General features: G+C 33.3%; 1 protein-coding gene across 1 annotated transcript; it reads left to right on the top strand.

Moving 5' to 3' along the window:
• On the top strand, window positions 367–3597 carry LOC109342573 (carbonic anhydrase 2-like). Its single transcript, XM_019580533.1, has 9 exons — window positions 367–389; window positions 705–773; window positions 1025–1162; window positions 1292–1340; window positions 1915–2031; window positions 2199–2252; window positions 2847–2932; window positions 3057–3162; window positions 3268–3597. The coding sequence occupies exons 2-9, from the start codon at window positions 721–723 to the stop codon at window positions 3448–3450; spliced, it is 786 nt and encodes a 261-aa protein (XP_019436078.1). The 5' UTR covers window positions 367–389; window positions 705–720; the 3' UTR covers window positions 3451–3597.

Here is a 20368-nt window from a genome sequence, read left to right as displayed (position 1 = left end):
AGAAAATGTTAAGTCCAACCATGACAAATGTTGTCCTAGATTAATTTGAATATAAGGATTTGATAAATGATTTATGGTTTAAAGAAAGTTAGAAGGATAATGTCTTTCAAATGAAAGTACAAATTCATTTACAAGTTCATTTTTGTAAGGTATAGGAAAAGAAAAATTTGTAAGTCATCGAATATATTTGTGAATTTTTGTTTATACATTATCTTCTCATTTCTTTTCCTTAAAAAATAAACTCGAACAGAGAACTTTAGGGTCCAAGATTTTACTAATTTTTACTGCATGCATTGAGAATGTGTGTTCACTTTTAGCTTATAAATAGGGACATTCAGACGCCACAAGAAATGTACTCTCTACTTAGCTCGCTGAAAAATAGGGTATCGGTAAAAAATCTATGGAAGACTCCTAAGCAAAAATCTTACTTCTATATTTATTTATAGTTTCTCTCCGCAATCCTTCTTGCTAGTTTCTCTTCTTTGATCTCTTTCCCTTCTTAAACAACTAACTGATCAGTTTCCAGCACTGGAATTGCCAGAAAAATTTCATGTTGCAATACTTTATTATTAATTAAGTTGTATTTTGAGTAGTATTTACATAAATTTTACTATACTAAGTTGTACTTACATGCATTTTACAATATTAAGCTTTTTTGTATTTTTTTTAATAGTTTAATTAGTTATAGATTTTGCAACCTGCAGAAAGTAATATATTACTATGGCAAAGCCTGCATCAGAGCTGGTCATTGAAGAACTTAAGAAGCTTCTCGAGTTAATTACCTTCTAATCTTCGATGAAATTAGACAGATTTAAATTGCAGACCGTATAATATGTTGCGCCCACAATATTACGGTTGTGGTAACCGTTGCAACCGCATCAGTCCCTAATTATAGGGTGACACCAAATTACAATAATGTGTTTGCATTAATGCAACCGCTTCGCAATTACGGTCACGCAAACTAGTTTAATATTACATATTTACATGCATCATATATAGTAACACTTTAACATACCTGTTTTAGTAAGGAGGAACTTAATGGGGCGGTGGCCACAAAAATTGAGGAGCTCATAAATGAGTTGCAGGGACATTTGCATCCATTTGACCCAGCTGTGAAGAGGATCATAGATGGCTTCACTTACTTTAAGTTCAACAATTTTGAGTAAATACAACTTTATATTATTGTGCCCGGCCTATATATATTTATATATAATTTGGACTATAGTTTCAATTACAAATCTATACTTCATAATTTGATTCATGTATGTTTCTTTCTTTCAATATATGGCAGCAAGAACCGAGAGCTATACAAAGAACTTGCTCTTCACCAATCCCCGAAGGTGATTAGATTACTTTAAGTTGGAATACAATTCATTGCGATTCATCAGGAAAATGGAAGAGTGAATAGAATGTGTATTTTTTATTTGATTGATTGAATTTTCCAATGATACAAGAGAGTGTTGTTTATATACAATATCTTGTAAAGCAAACAATGCAACTAATCTATCTAACTCTCTAACAAACTAATAAACATATGTTGTAAAACAATTTTAACATGTGTTAAATATGTAAAACGTGTCAATTACAAGAATTGTTCAGCCAATGTTTCACTTGATTTTCTAACCAGTTAATCGATTAACTATAGTGTTAATCGATTAACACTTATCCAATTAATCAATTAACTATATAGTAACTGTTATTGTTGTTGTCTTGATTCTGCTTAGTAGTTATATTTTTCAATACAATTGGTGTGATTTTTATAAATAATAAACTTGTCTACCTATGGAGAGATATTATCATGTTGTTTGATTTATGCAAATGAACTTACTTGGTGGGAAATGCTTCATTGCTTTGTTATGTTTTAGTTGTTGTTTTATGGTCTTAATAACTGTTTTCAATTTCTCTGTGACTTAGTTTATGATATTTGCCTGTTCTGACTCTCGAGTGAGTCCTGATGTTATCTTGAACTTCCAACTTGGTGAAGCTTTTCTGGTCCGTAACATTGCTAACATGGTCCCTCAATTTAATCAGGTTTGCTTCATTACTTTTGTGAATAAGGCATTAATGAATTACAAGGTAGCATATGCATATCTTTAAGTTCAAATTACATACTTGAAATTCATTATGCATGATGCATCTCTTCCTCAAATAAGTGATTTGAATAATTTAATTTCATACTGTCCTATCCTATTTCACAGCTAAGGCACAGTGGTGTTGGTGCAGCAATCGAGTATGCTATCACTGCTCTTAAGGTAATGATTACTAATTCTTTAACTCCCCAAAGTTTTCCCAATCTTTTTCTTCCACTTGTGATTGATAATTAATAGAGGAATATTTACTGTATTAACAACAATAATTTTACCCACATGTCTGATGTATTAGATTAAGCATATTGTTTTAAAGTAAAGTCTCCAATCTCTACTCTTACCATATTATTGTGGTTTCGAAAATCTACCTAACACCGTCACGATCGAAATTATGGCTGCATTGTCTTGCAATTTTCTGCAATTGTGATTAACATAACGCAAACATGACTGTAACAACGTATATAACACTAGAACCATATATCATTATGATCAGTTACATGGTTCACGATGTGAGTTCCAATATATAGTATCCACTATCCAGTGCTATGTTAGTTATAACCTTTTATATCACTACTACAAAACTTCTTTATTATGAAATCCCATATATGTACGCACGCGATATACGATACATATGCTAAATAGCGGAACTATGATGTACCATAAACCATGTATAGTATAGAGGAACACCATTTAAATCTAATATTTTTGCTGGAGTGGCTAAGTTCTTAAACATATATGACCTTTCAAATATTTTGACAGGTGCCAAACATTCTCGTAATCGGACATAGTAGGTGTGGCGGAATACAAAGGCTTATGAGTCATCCAGAGGATAATTCTGCTCCCTTGTAATTCACTATTCTAGTTCCCACTTAGGCACTTACTAATTTAAAAATAAATAAAAAGCATGATGTATAGAACGGAAAATATCATGATACTTAACCCTTTTCATTGTTTGATTGAATTGTGTAGTGATTTCATAGATGATTGGATTAAAACTGGTTTACCTGCCAAAACCAAGGTTCTAAAAGAATATCAAGGTTTTGATTTTAAAGAACAATGCAATTTCTGTGAAAAGGTTAGCTCATTATACATGTGCTAATATTTGGTTTATATAATTTCACTAAAATTTATATTATGGTAGTGTAATTTATTCTAAAAAATTATTAAATCTCACGTGCAGGAGTCAGTGAATAACTCGCTAGTGAACCTGCATACGTATCCATATGTTGAAACAGGAGTGAGGAACAAGACCTTAGAGATAATGGGTGGTTACTATGATTTTGTCAACGGAAAATTCGAGTTTTGGAATTACAAGTCTCACATCACTAAATCTATTACCATACCCCTATTCCCACAAAAATGATATGACTCTCTTAATTATCAAATTCTCCAAGGAGGACTGAAGCTTTGGATCACTACCAGTTGCTCATCATTTAATTGCTTTCAAGTTATATTGTGCTTGTACTCTATGTTTTTTACATCCTAAATAAATGACACCCTCCTTTGAATTATGAAAATAATTTATTTATTGTTTAACTATAGTAGGGCATCCCAATGAGCATATAATTTTTTAAAAGAATTTTAGGTTTATTTCCTTAGGGAAAGGAAGACAAGGGAATATGAGAAAGGAAATTAAGATGGTATTGATCAATCTTGCATTCATGAAAGACGTTGATCAATTCTTGTTCATATCCATCAATCTTGCAATCACATAATTGTTTTAAATTATACTCTATAATTACAATTGTTAACTTTCGGTTACTAGAACCGCAATTTTAAAAAAAAATGTATGTAGTAACTTTAAGCAAATATAAAGCAATGATCAATATTGCACTTGAATTTGAAGAATGGCCAAATTTGAAGAATAATTGACCAATGCTGCACACAGTAAGAAAGAATAATCTATGTTAATGTTGCCAACTCTTATCTACTGAATTACTACACAAATTATGTGTTTAATTCACCATTAGTGCTAGAGGAATACAAATTAAAGTGGATAGATCATGTATATATCTTTCTAAAGTACTACTATGTGGACTTCGAAATTTAAATTGTAACACTTATTCCCCTTACACACTCAGACCTTCTCTGTCCCTCGAAGTACTTTATTTAATGACTTGGAAGGAGGAACTAAATAACGGCTCATATTTGTTATTGCTATCACATCAGATTCATATGATTATGTAGTTTTTGGATATTAGAGGGAAATTAAATTGAAACAAAGGAGAGGAAAAAAATTCACCACTCTAGCTATCTTAGAAAAGCCCATGATGAGTGAAAACATAAGCTTAATATGATATATAAGATATGACACTCTCCAGACTAGTTTATGAGTTAGGTCTCTTATTTTTTTTTTGGAGAAGTAAACAAATATAGTGATGGAGCATAAGGGGTGTTTGTCTATGTACAAAAGAGATTTCAACACTTAGTATTGACCTACAATAATAATGATACGAGACCAAAGATCTATGTACCATTGTATAAAAACAAAAAAAATAGATCCAACACCAGAGAGAATTGAAACCAAAATTTAGTTTAAATTAAATCCATTATATGAATATAGTTAACCTCATTCCCCTTAAAAATATACACATACATTAGCCAAATAGATCATAATACTGAAAACCATAACATCCTCCACAGGTAGCTTTCCTTAGCCTTCATTTCGTTGGACTGATTTTAAAGGGAAAGAATATAAGAAGAGAAAAAGTGATGAGAGTTTGGTATTTTCTCTCATTTGGTTGTGAAGAGAAATAGAGAAGAGAGAGAATTTATTATGAGTCCCATGCAAATTTTCTCTCTCCTCACATGTATGAAGAAAGTGGGAAAAGACACACCAAAGTTCAAAAATGACCAAATTACCATCATTGCTTTCACACTTCCCTCATTATCTAATAGGATATAATTGTCAATTCAAGAAAAAATTACCCCTCTTTCTCTTTTATTTCTTTCTTATTTCCTTTATACCAAACAACTCTTAATTCAACTATATTTCTCACATCTTTCATTCTACTTTTATACTTTCTATCTTCTCATCTTCTATCCTAAACCAAACAAAGCATTAGTATTTTTACAATGAAATATATGAAGCATGCATAGATCTATACAAAGGTTTGGGATAATGATCAAAGTTTGTAAACAAGAGTAAAAACCTCGCCAAAAATTTGCTTCAAAATGGCAAGTAGCTGATAGGTGGTCTAGTGATTCAATTCATCCAAAATAGAAGACATAATTCAAATCTTCCTCCCTCTGGATAAGTCCTTGTCGCTACCCAACTTTCGTGGGTGTGAATGGAAATATGCAAATGAAATCGTCGTCGATATTTTTTAAAGGGAAAACATGAAAAACCATTTTAAAAATAAGGATTGGTCTGTTTACAGAGAAAAAATAAGTTCGGGAGTCGGTTGTGGATTAGGAAGGTGTTAGACACCTCATACCGCTCGTTATAAAAACGGTACCTAAATCGATCATGTGGATATTTGGTCAATATATTAATTTTACACCCATACATTATTAAATAAAAAGAAAAGACCAAAAACATATTTTTATTTTTTGTGTGTTTGACAGGGAAGTACATGCTCAACATATCTCTAACTGCAATAGAAAAATCAAGACTACGTAGTTCATCTAGAAAATGGTTGATTGGTTAATATAAGATAGCGCTACAAGACACTAGTCATATAGTGCACTATCTCATGTTGCTTTTAGTTAATTATTTTAAAAAATTAACAAGGTTAGGTAATGCAACATGACACTAGTCATAAAGTGCATTACCTATCTTTGCGTTAGGCAACATAAATAACGCGACAAGAAACTAGTTCTATAGTGCACTATTTTATATTGCTTTTATTGAATTATTATTATTTTTTAAATTAATAAGATGAGGTTATGTGACAAGGCACCAGTCCTATGGTGCACTATCTCTCCTTACTTTAGACAATATAAAATAGTGCGACAAGGAACAAGTCATATAGTGTACTACTTTACATTGTTTTTAAATTTATTTAAAAAAAATTAACAACACAAGGTAACGCGACAAGACAAAAGACCTGTAGTGGGCTTCCTTACCTTGCTTTTAAAATTTATTTAGAAAATATAACAACCTAAAGTAACACTACAAGGCACAATATAACATGCTTCAGACAACATAAAGTAGTACGACAAGACACTAGTCCTATAATGCATTATCTCATGTTACTTTTAGTTAATTATTTTAGTAAATTAACAAGATGAGGTAACGCGAGAAGACACTAGTCCTATAGTGCATTATTTCTCTTTGCTTTAAACAACATAAAATAGTGCGAGAAGGAATTAGTCCTATACTTCAAATTTTACATTGATTTTATTAAGTTGTTTTTTAAATTAACAATGTGAGGTAACGCGACAAGACACCAGTCTTAATGTGCACTACTCCACCATATTAAAAAAAATTATTTTATTTTTATATTATAAATATTTTCTATATATTTAAAAAAAAAATAATCCAACAAGTAAATAAATAAATAAAATAAAATTAAATAAGTTCGGAAATAGTAAAGAGAAAATAGAAAAGTAAATAATGTAAAAAATAAAATAATTAAATAAAAAAGATTCGAGCTAGGATTGTAGGATGACACCCTCACCCATTGCTTGGACCAGCAGTGGTGGCTCACCTAGGAGGCATGAACCTGCACCCTAGACAGTTGGTGTCGGAAACCGATGCCCATATTCCAGAGACGTGTGTTGTCTCCCCTTTTCTTTGCTCGATTTAGACAACTTATGAAACCAAATACTTGGTTACTTCATGGAATTGATACAAATGAATTTAAGCAGCAATATTATAATGACAAAGTGAGCAAAAAGACTAAGAAATAATAGGAGAACTTGTTGTTGTTACTTTGGTGATGGAGAGAGGATAAGAAGACCTATATTATAATGTTACACCCTCCCTTTTCTTTTCTAAATGATGAATGCCTCCATTCTAATCTTTTTCTCTTCTTATATTTAGGGTTGCCTCTGTTTTTTTTTTTTAAAATCTAAGTGTGGCACATTGTTGCTGAATAGACCACAAACAAGTCCAATTGCCTCACTCGGGGGGGGTAAATTAGGGTTGCAGAGTGGACCACAAACAAGCCTAATTGCCTCACTCTTTTAATTTTTACCCATCCTTTATTTCTTTTAGTTATTTTATTTTAAAATAGTTTTAACCTCGGTCATAACTGGGTGTTTATAGTTGCCCCTCTTTACTTATTTCTTACTAGATAACAAGATTAGTGAAGGCTAATCTGGTTATCATGGTGAGAAATAAGTGAAGATAAAAAAACAAATTTTGATCGGGAAATAACACAAGGTGAAAAAATCCCTAACATACGTGGAAAGCGTAAGCTCGAGGTTAGTGGTTAAAAAGATTGTGAGCTGAGACCGAGTGCAAAGATGAGACCACTAGGGGTTCGAAGGCATAACACGAGACCACTAGGGGGCCGGGTACAAATATGAGATCACTGGAAGTCAAAGGCACAACACAAGACCATTAGAGGATCGAACACAAATATAAGACCACTTGAATGCACAGATAATGAGGAAATCTGTGAAAAAGATCTTGCTCCTGACCTTGGCATGGTTTTGATGAAGACACTAAGATCACGCAAAGAAGAAAAGGAAGAAGACCATGAAGACATAGAAGATTCAAGCTTCAAGAGAATTGGATATGTCTAAAATTCAAAGTCAAATTGTTAAGTAATGAGTTACTTCACCTATTTAACAGGTTACCATAACTAGGTAATAGGTTACTGAAACTGCATAATAGGTTACATGACTAAGAAAATAGTTACAAAGCAAACCTGGATGATGTAATCGATTAATTCAATGTATTAATCGATTACCACCTCTGGCAGAACATTTGGGTAATCGATTATAGAGAGATGTTAAAACCAGATTTTCAAATTCAAATGAACAACTTTCATCCAAAGTAAATAGGTTGCATTCCAATCGTGTCTCCTCTTCATGGAAGGTTATCATAGCTTATTAGAAGCCTATTTAAAGGCATTGAGGCATCCAAATTCAAAAACACACGAAATATACAATTCACACAATCATACAAAAAATTTCACAACTTAGTAAACAAAATTCTGCACATTTTGTTAGCAACTTTGTTCCTAAACTTTCAGATTTTCTGAAGTTGCTTACAAACTGCATTTGTTCTAAACTTTCAAAAAATTAAGAGCATTGTATACTAAGTATTTGTATTGTGAGATCAAGGATTGCAAGTTATAAAATTGTCAAAACTTGTAAAGTCAATCCAAAGCCATTGTAGAATTCTTCATTTTGGTTGTAAACTTTTCATCACAAGAGTCTGTTGACAAAGGGAAAAAAGTTCACTTGAAAATGGAATTTTCAAGGGTAGATAAGTTGTGAGTGTGTACGGTACAAAAATATCGGGAATAGAAATTGTAATTACAACTCAAATTATCTAGTGGAAAAATCTCTTATGTGGCAAGAGTATTGGATATAACATTCGGTGGACAAGAAGGCGAACCAGTATAAAATTTTTTTGTGTATTCTTCTTCTACTTATTCTTGTTATTTACTTTTTCTTTACTTGGTTGAATTTTGCATAAATAACCATTGCACATAAAATTTGATAACATAGCAAAAAAATTAGTCATATTCTCCCAACAACTAATTCACCCCCCTCTTAGTTGGCATCTTGAACTTACAATTGGCACCAGAGCTTATTTTCAGTAATCTATTCTCAAATGTGATCATGTATTTAAGATGGCCTCAAGATCATTTCTGGGAGAAGGTTCCCACATCAATCGTCCTCCAAGCTTTGTTGGAGAATGCTATGATTTCTGGAAAATCACGATGAGAATCTTTATATAATCTCAAGACCTAGATATTTGGAACGCGATTGAGGAAGGACCTTATGAATCATTCAACATTGTCAATGGTGAAAGGGAAGTAAAGCCAAAATATGTGTGGAAAGAAGAAGATAAAAAAAACGTGCAATACAATCTCAAAGCAAAGAACATCTTCGCTTCAACACTTAGAATTGATGAGTTCTTCAGAGTGTCAAACTTCAAATCTACCAAAGAAATGTGGGACACTCTAGAGACTACACACGAAGAAACTGAGGAGGTCAAAAGGTCGAGACTCAATACTCTCTCCGAGGAATACGAAATTTTTCGTATGAAGCCTGGAGATAAAATAGTTAATCTTCAAAAGAGATTCACTCACCTTAAAAACCATCTTATTGCACTTGGAAAAGTATTGTCAAACAATAACTTGAACTTGTAAGTTCTAAGATCACTCTCAAGACAATGACAACCCAAAGTAACATCCATTTCTAAAAAGAAAAGCTTATCTAAGATGTCATTGGCTGCACTATTTGGAAAGTTGCAAGAGCATGAGTTGGAATTAATCCAACTTGAACCACGTAAAGAGCAAGAGAAGAAGAGAAAAAATATTTCTCACAAAGCTAAAGCAGAGGCATATGAATCCTCACAAGATTAATCAGAAAAAGAGGAAATAGAAGACATGAGCCTGCAGGTGAAAAAGTTGAGTAAATTATTAAAAAGGAATATAAGTGGAAAGGTTGGACAACCAAGGAGATTCACCAAAAGTAATGAAGTTTCCCTTCAAATCAAAGCTTCAACTGTTTTGAATTTGGAAAACCTGGACATATGAAGATGGACTGTCCTACATTAAAGAAAAATCCTTTCAAAGCAAAATTTGAAAAGATGACCGGTAGACGGACTTATATTGCATCGGAGGATAATGACTCAAGTTCCACTTCGGAACCAGAAAATGTAGAGCAGACTCATCTCTCTCTAATGGCGTCACATCATTCTGATGATATTGAAGTCAGTGAAACTGAACTTTTAAACAAGCCATCTTTTTCTGATTTACAAAATGCTTTCAATGAACTGCGTAGTGAATACGTCAAATTCACTAAAATGTGTTTCATACAAAAACTGAGATTGACGCATTCTACAATAAACCTTCTTCTTCCTCTTGTCCAAATTGTATTACTCTTGAAAGTAAAATTTCCACTTTGAGTCTTCAACTCAAGAATCTTAATAAGAGTAGTACAAAATTGGATGACATGCTAAAAACACAAAAACACTCTGCTGACCATAGAGGTCTCAGTTTTTCCAAACCTTCTTCACTTAAGAAAAAGGAAGTGTCTAATAAATTATCTTTCAAAAGAAAAGTATCCATACTCATCATATTGCTAAATTTAAATCAATGATACAAATGCTTCAACCTAATTGTACTTATTATCTAAATCATGAGCATACCTATAATACTTGAAAAATTAGAAAATATGGTATTCCCTTAGGACATTTTAAATGGGTAGAGAAATGTACTAACCATGTAGGAATCAAACAGAAATGGGTACCTAATAATAATTAAAATTTTGTGTAGGAATATTTGTGACCCGCCAGCAAGTTATGGTACTTGGATAGCGGTTGCTCAAAACAGATGACATGCGATAAAGGAAAGTTCTTTGTCCTCACTCCAAGGGACAAAGGCTATGTCACATATGGTGATAATAACAAAGGAAATATTATTAGAGTTGGTAGAGTCGGGAAACCACATTCTACTATAATAGAAAGAGTTCTATATGTTTAGGGACTCAAGCACAACCTACTCAGTATAAGTCAACTTTGTGACAAAGGGTTCCATGTGGCTTTCTACCCCGACAAATACTCATTGATAGTAAGGTATCTGAAAACTCTAAACTTGTGGGTAAGAGAATAAACAATATCTACATGATTGCTTTAAATGATTCTTCTCATCCCATAAAATGTTTAGCTATTAATGATCATGATGCATGGCTATGACATAGGAGAATTGCTCACATTCATATGGATAATTTGAATAAAGTGGTAAAGAAAGATTTGATTGTTGGTTTACCGGAAATGAAGTTTGTTAAAGAAAAACTATGTAGTGCTTGTCAAAAGGGTAAACAAACAACGACATCTTTCAAACCAAAACATATGGTTTCTTCTGATAGACCATTGCAGTTACTACACGTGAACTTATTCGACACTTCTAGGACTAAAAGTTTTGTTGGTAACTAATATGCTCTTGTGATAGTAGTCGACTTTTCAAGATATACTTGGACTCTATTCTTGGTACCCAAGAATGAGGCATTTAATGCCTTTAGCAAATATGCTAAAAGAGTACAAACTGAAAAATCTTTGAAAATAGCTGCTATTCAAAGTGATCATGGGGGAGAATTTCAAAATGCTTCTTTTAAGGAATTTTGTGATGACAACGGAATCACACACAATTTCTCTACTCCTAGAACACCACAACAAAATGGTGTTGTAGAGAGAAAGAATAGATCGTTGGAGGAACTAGCACATACAATCTTAGATGAAACTAATCTACCAAAATATTTTTGGGCAGATGTAGTTAGTACAGCTAGCTATGTTTCCAACCGAGACTTAATAAGACCTATTCTTAAGAAAGATGTTCTCATAGAATTTGTTGATACACATGAACAACTTCCAGACATCTTTACAAAACCTTTGGCTAAAGATCATTTCTATAAACGTAGATGAGAACTAGGCGTTCTTGATGAAGCATATATTTCCTAACATGTTAAAAATATATTATATATGCTTCATTACATGTATTTGTTGCCTACTTGAACTTATACATGCTTGTTATTGATTAATTTTTATTATTTTGGGGTATGTAATCTGTTACCATGGAAGGATAATCAATTACAGGGCATCAATGGCAGAAATTAGTAACAAATCCAGCTAATGTAATCAATTACAAGATGAATTAATCAATTAACTGCCCAAACAGTAAGTTTGAGTCATCGATTACTCAATCGTGGCAATCGGTTACACTATGCACTATTTAAGGCAAAATCATATTTTTGAACTTCATCTTCTTCATTTTCCCTCATTCCAACCGTGGTAACCCCCCACAACTTCGAAAAATTTATTTTCTAAATTGTTTTGCTTTATTTTTGTGGTGTTTCATATAACATTTTCACTCCTAAACACATTCCTACCATCATTTTTGTATTTAGACTTCAAAATCAAAAACCCTCAAATATCAAAACCTTCAAAACTTAAGTTTTCCAAAACTCGACAATATGGCCTCATCCTCTATATCCAAGAAGCAAAGAACCAATGTGACTCAAGGAAGGCAACAAAATCCAAATGAAGTCAACATATTGGATTTGTCACGTCTTTTGGCAAATGAGGATCAACACAAAACCTTCAATGAGCACTTCATGCAATGACCTTTTTTTCATCGGAAGTATGGTATGTTAAGTTCCTTTAAGGATAACAATTTCATTTCCCAATTGAACGATAAAAGCTCTGTTAATTTTACGAAATGCCCTATTCTTACTATCTGAAACTTGTACGGGTATTTTACTGCAATATGAGTTTTAAAAAGAATAAAATATTTTCATATGTCAAAGGAAAAGAGATTGGCATAGACTTCAAAATGAATTTATACTACTCTATTTGTACATTGTTAGGTATCAGTGACAGAATACACCTAGAAGGAGGGGAGGTTGAATAGGTGTCGCGGTTCCCAAATACTGCTATTCGCAACAAAGCCCTATTCTGGAAAATCACCCTGTTAATCGATTAAAGAACTGCCTTAATCGATTAAGTCGCACAGAAAAGACAGTTGTTGAATGGCTTGACTGCATGTCCATTCACTGATTATACAGAAATGATACATCAGATATATTTGAACAGAATTGATCTTTATATGGCAAAATTACAATATTCAAATTTTAAGCTAAAATAGACAATTAAAGCAACTTGAAAAAGTAAAGAGATAAGGGTAAGAAACAGCATGCAACAAGGTTTTTATATTGGTTCGTTTTGCAGTCCACTACAAAACTACATTATGTCCTCCCCTTCCAGTCTCGGGAGATTTTCTTCACTAAAACTGAAACAAATGTATATTACATACACACTTCCAATTACCTGGGGTGCTACCTTCTTGAATTCCCAAAACCCCTACATTGGTTTGACCACACTAATTGCCTAGGAAAATCTTTCCTACGATCTAGCCCCAGCCAAGAGTATGTTCTAAACTCAAGGACTCTAAGTCTTGGTGAAGACTCTCTGTATCTTGTTGGTGGTACGACACCAAATGACGACTTTCCTTGTCACAAAAACAGAGTGTTATGAAGCACAAAATTGCTCAAGTATTACAATTAAGAACAAATTATAAACCCTATACAAATCTCACAAATTATCAAGAATATGTATAAGAGCAGAATCATGAAGACCTACGAAATCTCTAAAAGAAATGAAATAATCATGCAAGAAAAGATAGAATGATGAACACATTTAATCATATGTAACAAATGACATTTTAATCCCAAAGCATGATATTATCTCTCATTATTCTCACATGCAATTCTCTCTGCCTATATGACATACAATGAGCACGAAAATATCCAACTTAGCAATTCTAAAAATGAATGAATGAATGTATGAAGTGTAGTGTAAAATCACAGTTTATATAGAAAAGTTGTTTAACGCCCAGTTAATCGATTAAGTGCCATTTTAATCGATTAACAGGCTGTTGAGAATAACGGAATTCTGTTTTTCAGTTATATGTTAAAACGGATTTCACGTTAATCAATTAACATCTTGCTTAATCGATTAACTAACATATTTTCAGCTAAGAGATTAAATGGTAAACTACCTATATGTTATACTTATCAACTATACATGTTTTACCATTATGTTATGCCTAAAATGCACAAGTAACATGTATGATTAATGCACGAACATATAATAATCTAGATGGCATGTCTCATGTAAATGATATGGTAGTTTTTAGAACTTGTGAGATTTACAACTAGGTTTACCTAACCTAGACTCAATAACTAAGACACATATCTAAGACTCTAGTTTAGACATGAAGCTCTTGAGTCCTTCGCATGTTGATTTTTTGAAGTATCTTTAAGCTTTCACTAATTCCTTTGTCTTCATAAAAAAATAGGCAAGCTAATAGTGCTATCTTGACACTTTGCATTTTCCATCTCCCCCTTTTTGATAATAACAAACTCCACACCAAATTTTGTTTTGATGCATAGCTTGAAGATGGTCATATGATGCATGGTTGTTAATTTCAGAGTTAAAGCGCATAGCTGGACAACGGAAACTGAATTTTATTTACAACATGCACACATCAAACAACAAAACAACCTTTCTTCCCCTTTTGATATTATCAAAAAGATAAACTAAATGAATTTTGGTCAAAAGTAAGAAGAGTTATATAGTGAACTCAAACTGTAATTAATCAATTAATATTGGGAATGTAATTAATCAACCAGTTGAAAGAAAAATTGAACACGTGTCCATGTTGATTAGCATTTAATCGATTAAATGAACATTTAATCAATTAAAATTAATCGATTAAACTGACAGAATATAGTAATTGGACAAATTTAATGACATGGAATGTTATACAAGAACTAATCAAGCATGAAATGATCAAGCATATTTATTATAGCATTCAAATAGCAGGCTCAATCAAACATAAGAGATGCATATAACCAATCATGATCAAGTACCATTAAACATATATTCATACTATATTTGACATAGATAAGCATATTATGTAAGCAAATTAAAAACCAATATTGTAACGATTTAATTTCAAATGGCATGCATATCAAGTCATAGAGTGCAGCAAAAGTAGATAGTTAGAGTTACAACCCAAAAAGCATAAGAGAAAGTATGTCTCAAAAGTACAAAGCAGCATAAATCCTAAAAAATTAGCCATATAGAAGAACTAAACCTAAGGCAAACTAAGGTATAAGGACTTCTAATCTAGGGATGCAGAGGAGGATCTTTATCATCAGGTACGGTCAGACTACTATCACCTTGGATGAGGAATCTCAGCTTTTCAAATTCTGCACAAAACCTCTCATTATGTGCGTCAGCAGTGTTCTGAACAAAGCTCCTCATAGCCTGATAATGGTTATCAATGTAGACAACTTGACGTTCCTCAAATTTCTCCAAATCTGTATTGTAGGAGTCCTTAAGAGACTGAAAATATAGATCCATTCTATTATTAGCCTTTGCTCCATGGAATCCAACTAAGCTAATCCAAAGGATGGTTCCTACGGCTCGTTTCCAGTTGGCTCCCCCTGAGTTCCTACATTAGGCTGATTTGTTCCAACCTGATCCTCATCATTAGATAGATCCAAATCCATGGTAGTGTAATCCTCTTGGTATTGCCAAGTACTTCCATACTTGTGGATACCCATCTTGTGGATTAGGCTTTCACCAACAAGGTGGTCTTTATCAGAAGTTTCTATGATGATGGTGTCAGATACGTCAATGTGCAGATAATCAATGATTCTCGATATGAATATACAATAGGGCAACAACTTAGATTGCGAGATAGAGACATTATACATGACCTTCAGGATCTCCTCAGGCCAATTAATCATAATATTTTCCTTAACAACATACATGAATTTCAGATCATTAATAGTAGGTTGAGCATGATTTGTATTCCTCTGATCTAAAATGTAAGCTATCATATAGTGAAGCAATCTATTCTCTATGGATAATGAACCAACTTTTGTTAGTTCTACCTAGATATACAGATGGGGATCTCTCATACATGATTTGTAAACCTTAGCAGCATCAAAATCCTTAAGCCATTCACAATCATCTAGGCTAGCATCATTAATGGATAAGCCTCACACATTCATAAAATTATCACTATCCATCTCAAATAAAGTTCCCGAAACCATAGACCAATACTTGCCATCCTTATATCGAAAGTTGGCGTAAAATTCTCTAATTAACGTGGGGTACAAATTTCCCATTAATTCCAGAAACATCATAGCTCCCTGAGCTTGCATACCTTACGGAAACTCAAAATTATGTTCCGCCATCTAGGTTAGATCAGCTTACCTTATGTAGGTTGGTTTCCTTCCCTAAAACTTTGACAACCGAATCTCCTGAAGTATGAGAGAGTAGTAGGGATCTCCATGATCGTGCCTCACACTCAGATTCGAAGATGAAGTAGTAGGAGGCCTACGAGTGCGCTGAGTAGTTGTCTTAAACCTCTTCGAACATCCTCTTTCCATTTTTGAGTGAAAATCATGAGTGTATGAGAGGAGAAGAAGGATAAGGGAGGGAACCTAAGCTTATGGTTTGGAATTGAGAATAGGGTTTCATGGGGGATTTGAGAGGAAGTGGGATAAAAATAGGTGTCATATGGGTATAGGTGAAGGTTTAATTCTTCTTATAAGCTAAAGATTTGAATTTTCGTTGTTGCTTTTGAGATTTAGAGAGAAAAAATGGAAGAGAGGGTTTGAAAAAATAGTACAAACGCTATTGTTTCTAATTTATTTGTTGCCGTTAATCGATCAAGAATTATAGTTAATCGATTAACTGACATCATATTTGTAGAAACAAGAGGTTTTTGGGTTTTAATAGCATGCAAATATTTCTAACATATATCAAAGCAATTTTTAATCAAACACATATACATTTAGAATTTATCATGCTAGATCATGAGTTATATTAGGATTATAATGCATTCAACAAATATACATTTTGAAGCATATAAGACATTAATCATGCGAAGCATTCCAAGTTCTTTTCGAAGAACATAGAACGTATCTCGTGAGAGGGGCTTGGTGAAAATATCAGCCAATTGCTTAGTAGTTTCAACAAATTCAAGCACACAATCGCCTTTTTGTACATGGTCACACAAGAAATGATGTCTAATTTCTATATGTTTGGTTCTAGAATGTAAAACGGGATTCTTGGATAGGTTTGTGGCACTTTTATTATCACATTTTATAGGAATATTTTCTAGATTAAGTCCAAAGTCCTTAAGTTTCTGCTTCATCCATAGGATTTGAGTGCAACACAGACTAGCGGCAATGTATTCCGCTTCGGTGGTGGACAAAGCAACACACACTTGCTTTTTACTGTGCCATGCAACTAAGGAACTGCCTAGTAAGTGATAAGTCCCACTAGTGCTCTTCTGATCCACATTACATCCTACAAAATCGCTATCAGAATATCCTACCAAGGATAATGAGTCATCCCTAGGATACCATAATCCCATATTAGTTGTTCCTTTTAAATATCTCATGATGCGTTTAACAGCAGTATAATGTGAATCTTTAGGCATTGTTTGAAATCTACCACACATATAAACACTAAATATAATATCGGGGCGGCTCGAAGTTAAATATAATAATGAGCCAATAATCCCTTGATACTTGGTTACCTGGATTGCTTTTCCTTTTTCATCTTTGTCTAGATAGCAAGCAGACGCCATAGGTGTTGAAGCTTCTTTACACTTTTCCATGTCTAACTTTTTTAGTAGTTCCTTGTAGTATTTCAATTGATGAATGAAGATGCCACTCTCTCTTTTTTTTATTTGTAGCCCAAGAAATAAGGCTAACTCATCCATCATCGACATCTCAAATTCCCCCTACATCATCTCAGAAAATTCTTTACAAAGAATATCATTAGTAGATCCAAAGATTATATCATCAATATATATTTGAACTAATAATATATGATTATATAATCTACGGATAAAGCGGGTAGTATCAACCATAACCCTCACGAACCCTTTTTCCAAAAGGAAAGAGCTCAATCTATTATACCAAGCTTTGGGAGCTTGTTTCAGGCCATAAAGGGCCTTTTTGAGCTTATACACATGGTTCAGATATTTAAAAGTTTTAAAGCCGGGAGGTTGATCTACGTATACCTCCTCTTGAATGTAGCCATTCAAGAAGGCTCTCTTGACATCCATTTGAAAAAGATTAAAGTTCATAATCGATGCAAAGGATAAAAGCATCCTAATGGCCTCTAATCTAGCTACAATAGTGTAGGTCTCATCATAATCGATGCCTTCCTCCTGGTTGTAGCCTTTGGCCACTAAGCGTGCTTTATTTCTTATGATCAAGTCAGATTCATCTAATTTGTTATGAAAGACCCATCTAGTACCAATCATAGGATGTTCTTTAGGTTTAGGGACCAAGCCCCATACATTATTACGCTCGAACTGGTTTAGCTCTTCTTACATAGCTATATCCTAGTGTACATCCTCAATGGCCTCATCGATGGTTTTTGGCTCGATTTGAGATATAAAAGAAACGAAGTTACAAAAATTACGCAAAGAGCTATGGGTTACGAACCTCGTAGTTATATCACCTATAACTTTGTCGAGTGGATGATCTTTCTTGGTTTTCCACGCGATCGGCAGTTCCTGATGCTCATCTTGGAAAATTTGCTCTGCTTCTTCTTTGTCCTGGTTCATTTCCTTAGAGTATGCTTCTTATAAAGCTCCTACAACATCATCAGAAAATACTTTTCTCTTCTCTTTTGGAGAAGATTCGTCAAAATGGACATGCATAGACTCTTCTACTTGCATTGAATATTTATTAAAGACTCGATAAGCTTTACTATGCAATGAATACCCTAAAAATATACCCTCATCATCTTTTGAATCAAATTTCCCTAAAGCTCTTTTTCCATTATTTAAGATAAAGCATTTACAACCAAAAGTATGAAAATGAGCAATATTAGCTTTTCGGCCTTTTAAAAGATCATAAGGAGTTTTTAAAAAAGTAGGTCTCAAGAGTATACGATTTATCACATAGCAAGTTGTATGCACTACATCAGCCCAAAAATATTTAGGAACATTGCTTTCGTTCAGCATGGTTCTATCAAGCTCCTCTAAGACTCGATTCTTCCTCTCAACAACTCCATATTGTTGAGGGGTACGAGGGGCCGAAAATTGATACATAATACTATATTTATTACAAAATTTATCAAATAAATGGTTTTCATATTTGCCACCATGATCATATCAAATATATACTATCTTATGATTAAATTGGTTTTGGATTTGCTTGGCAAGGTTTTTGAAAGACTTACTTGAATGCATCGCTCTTGGACGATAGAAATAGTGTCCATGTGAATCTAGAGAAATTGTCAATAATTACTAAAGCATAAAGCTACCACCAAAGCTCATAACCTGTGATGGTCCAAACAAGTCCATATGGAGAAGCTCCAAGGGTCTTGTTGTGGATATTACATTCTTTTTACCAAAAGAGTTTTTAACTTATTTACATTTTAGACAAGTATCACAAGTTTCCTGAGTTTTAAAATCAAGTTTTGGTAGCCCATCAACCAAATTATTTTTAGACAATTTATCTAGATGCTTTACATGAATATGAGCGACACGCCTATGCCAAAGCCAGATGTCATCCTCTTTAGATATAAAACATTTTGAAAATATAGTAGTGATATCCTATAGGTTAACCATATAGATATTATTTATACGATATCCGATAAACTTAACTTTATTAGATATAGTGTCACGAATTATACAACATTCAGAATCAAAAGATACACGGTTACCTTTATTGCAGAGTTGGCTAATACTCAAGAGATTGTGTTCCAGGCCTTCAATATATAGCATATTCTCGATCACTTCCTGATTTGAGTTGCCAATCGTTCCGATGCCAAGTATCTTTCCTTTGTTGTTGTCTCCATACATGACAACCCCTTTTTCTTTCAAGGATAGATCTAGGAATTTTGATCTATCACTCGTCACATGTCTCGAGCATCCACTATCAAGATACCAATGTTTTCCTTGTGCTCGTAGACATACCTGCAAAATAGATCACTTGCCTTTTTCAGGTACCCAAGTTATATTGGGTCATTATCTGTTAGTAACTAGGGAGTCATCTCCCTTTTTCATCCAGACATACACGCCACTAGGTATATCATATTTCCTAATGTAACAAGAGTAGGAAGTGTGGCCATGTGTGCCACAATAAAAGCATGTAGGAACCTTCTTATTAAAATATTTCTTATTAAACTGATTAATAGGTCTCTTATATGGTCTTCTCCTACGCATAGGGGGAATATATCCTAGTCTGATATGGTCACCACATTTCTAGTTTGCCTAAGCATAGTGTCTAACATGTTTTGACTCTCTGTGAGTTTTGCATCATTAAGTCTCAAATTTTCATTTTTCAAAGTCTTGCAAGAATCACAGACAATTGATTGACTTAAATTATCATTAGAGCAATTGCATGCGTTACAAGAATATATCAGATCTAATGTTTCATTTTCTATTTTTAGTTCATCTAATTCTTTCTGTAATGAAACTATTTCCTGTTCATCTAGAAGGATTACTCTTTTTCTATCAGAACTAATCCTAGCTATTTTCCTTCATTCATCATACAATTCGACATAAGCATTATATAGATCCTCATAAGGAGGTGATTCATCAGATGAAGTA

The sequence above is a fragment of the Lupinus angustifolius genome, chromosome LG03, assembly GCF_001865875.1.
Source record: "Lupinus angustifolius cultivar Tanjil chromosome LG03, LupAngTanjil_v1.0, whole genome shotgun sequence".
Classification (NCBI taxonomy): Eukaryota; Viridiplantae; Streptophyta; class Magnoliopsida; order Fabales; family Fabaceae; genus Lupinus; species Lupinus angustifolius.
This window is presented reverse-complemented; position numbering and strand designations above follow the sequence as displayed.

Excerpts from the sequence above, each read along its gene's own strand:
- LOC109342573 (XM_019580533.1), top strand. The coding sequence starts at position 721 with ATGGCAAAGCCTGCATCAGAGCTGGTCATTGAAGAACTTAAGAAGCTT. Across the intron at positions 2,032-2,198 it reads TGGTCCCTCAATTTAATCAG|CTAAGGCACAGTGGTGTTGG; the intron begins GTTTGCTTCATT and ends CCTATTTCACAG. Across the intron at positions 2,253-2,846 it reads ATGCTATCACTGCTCTTAAG|GTGCCAAACATTCTCGTAAT; the intron begins GTAATGATTACT and ends ATATTTTGACAG.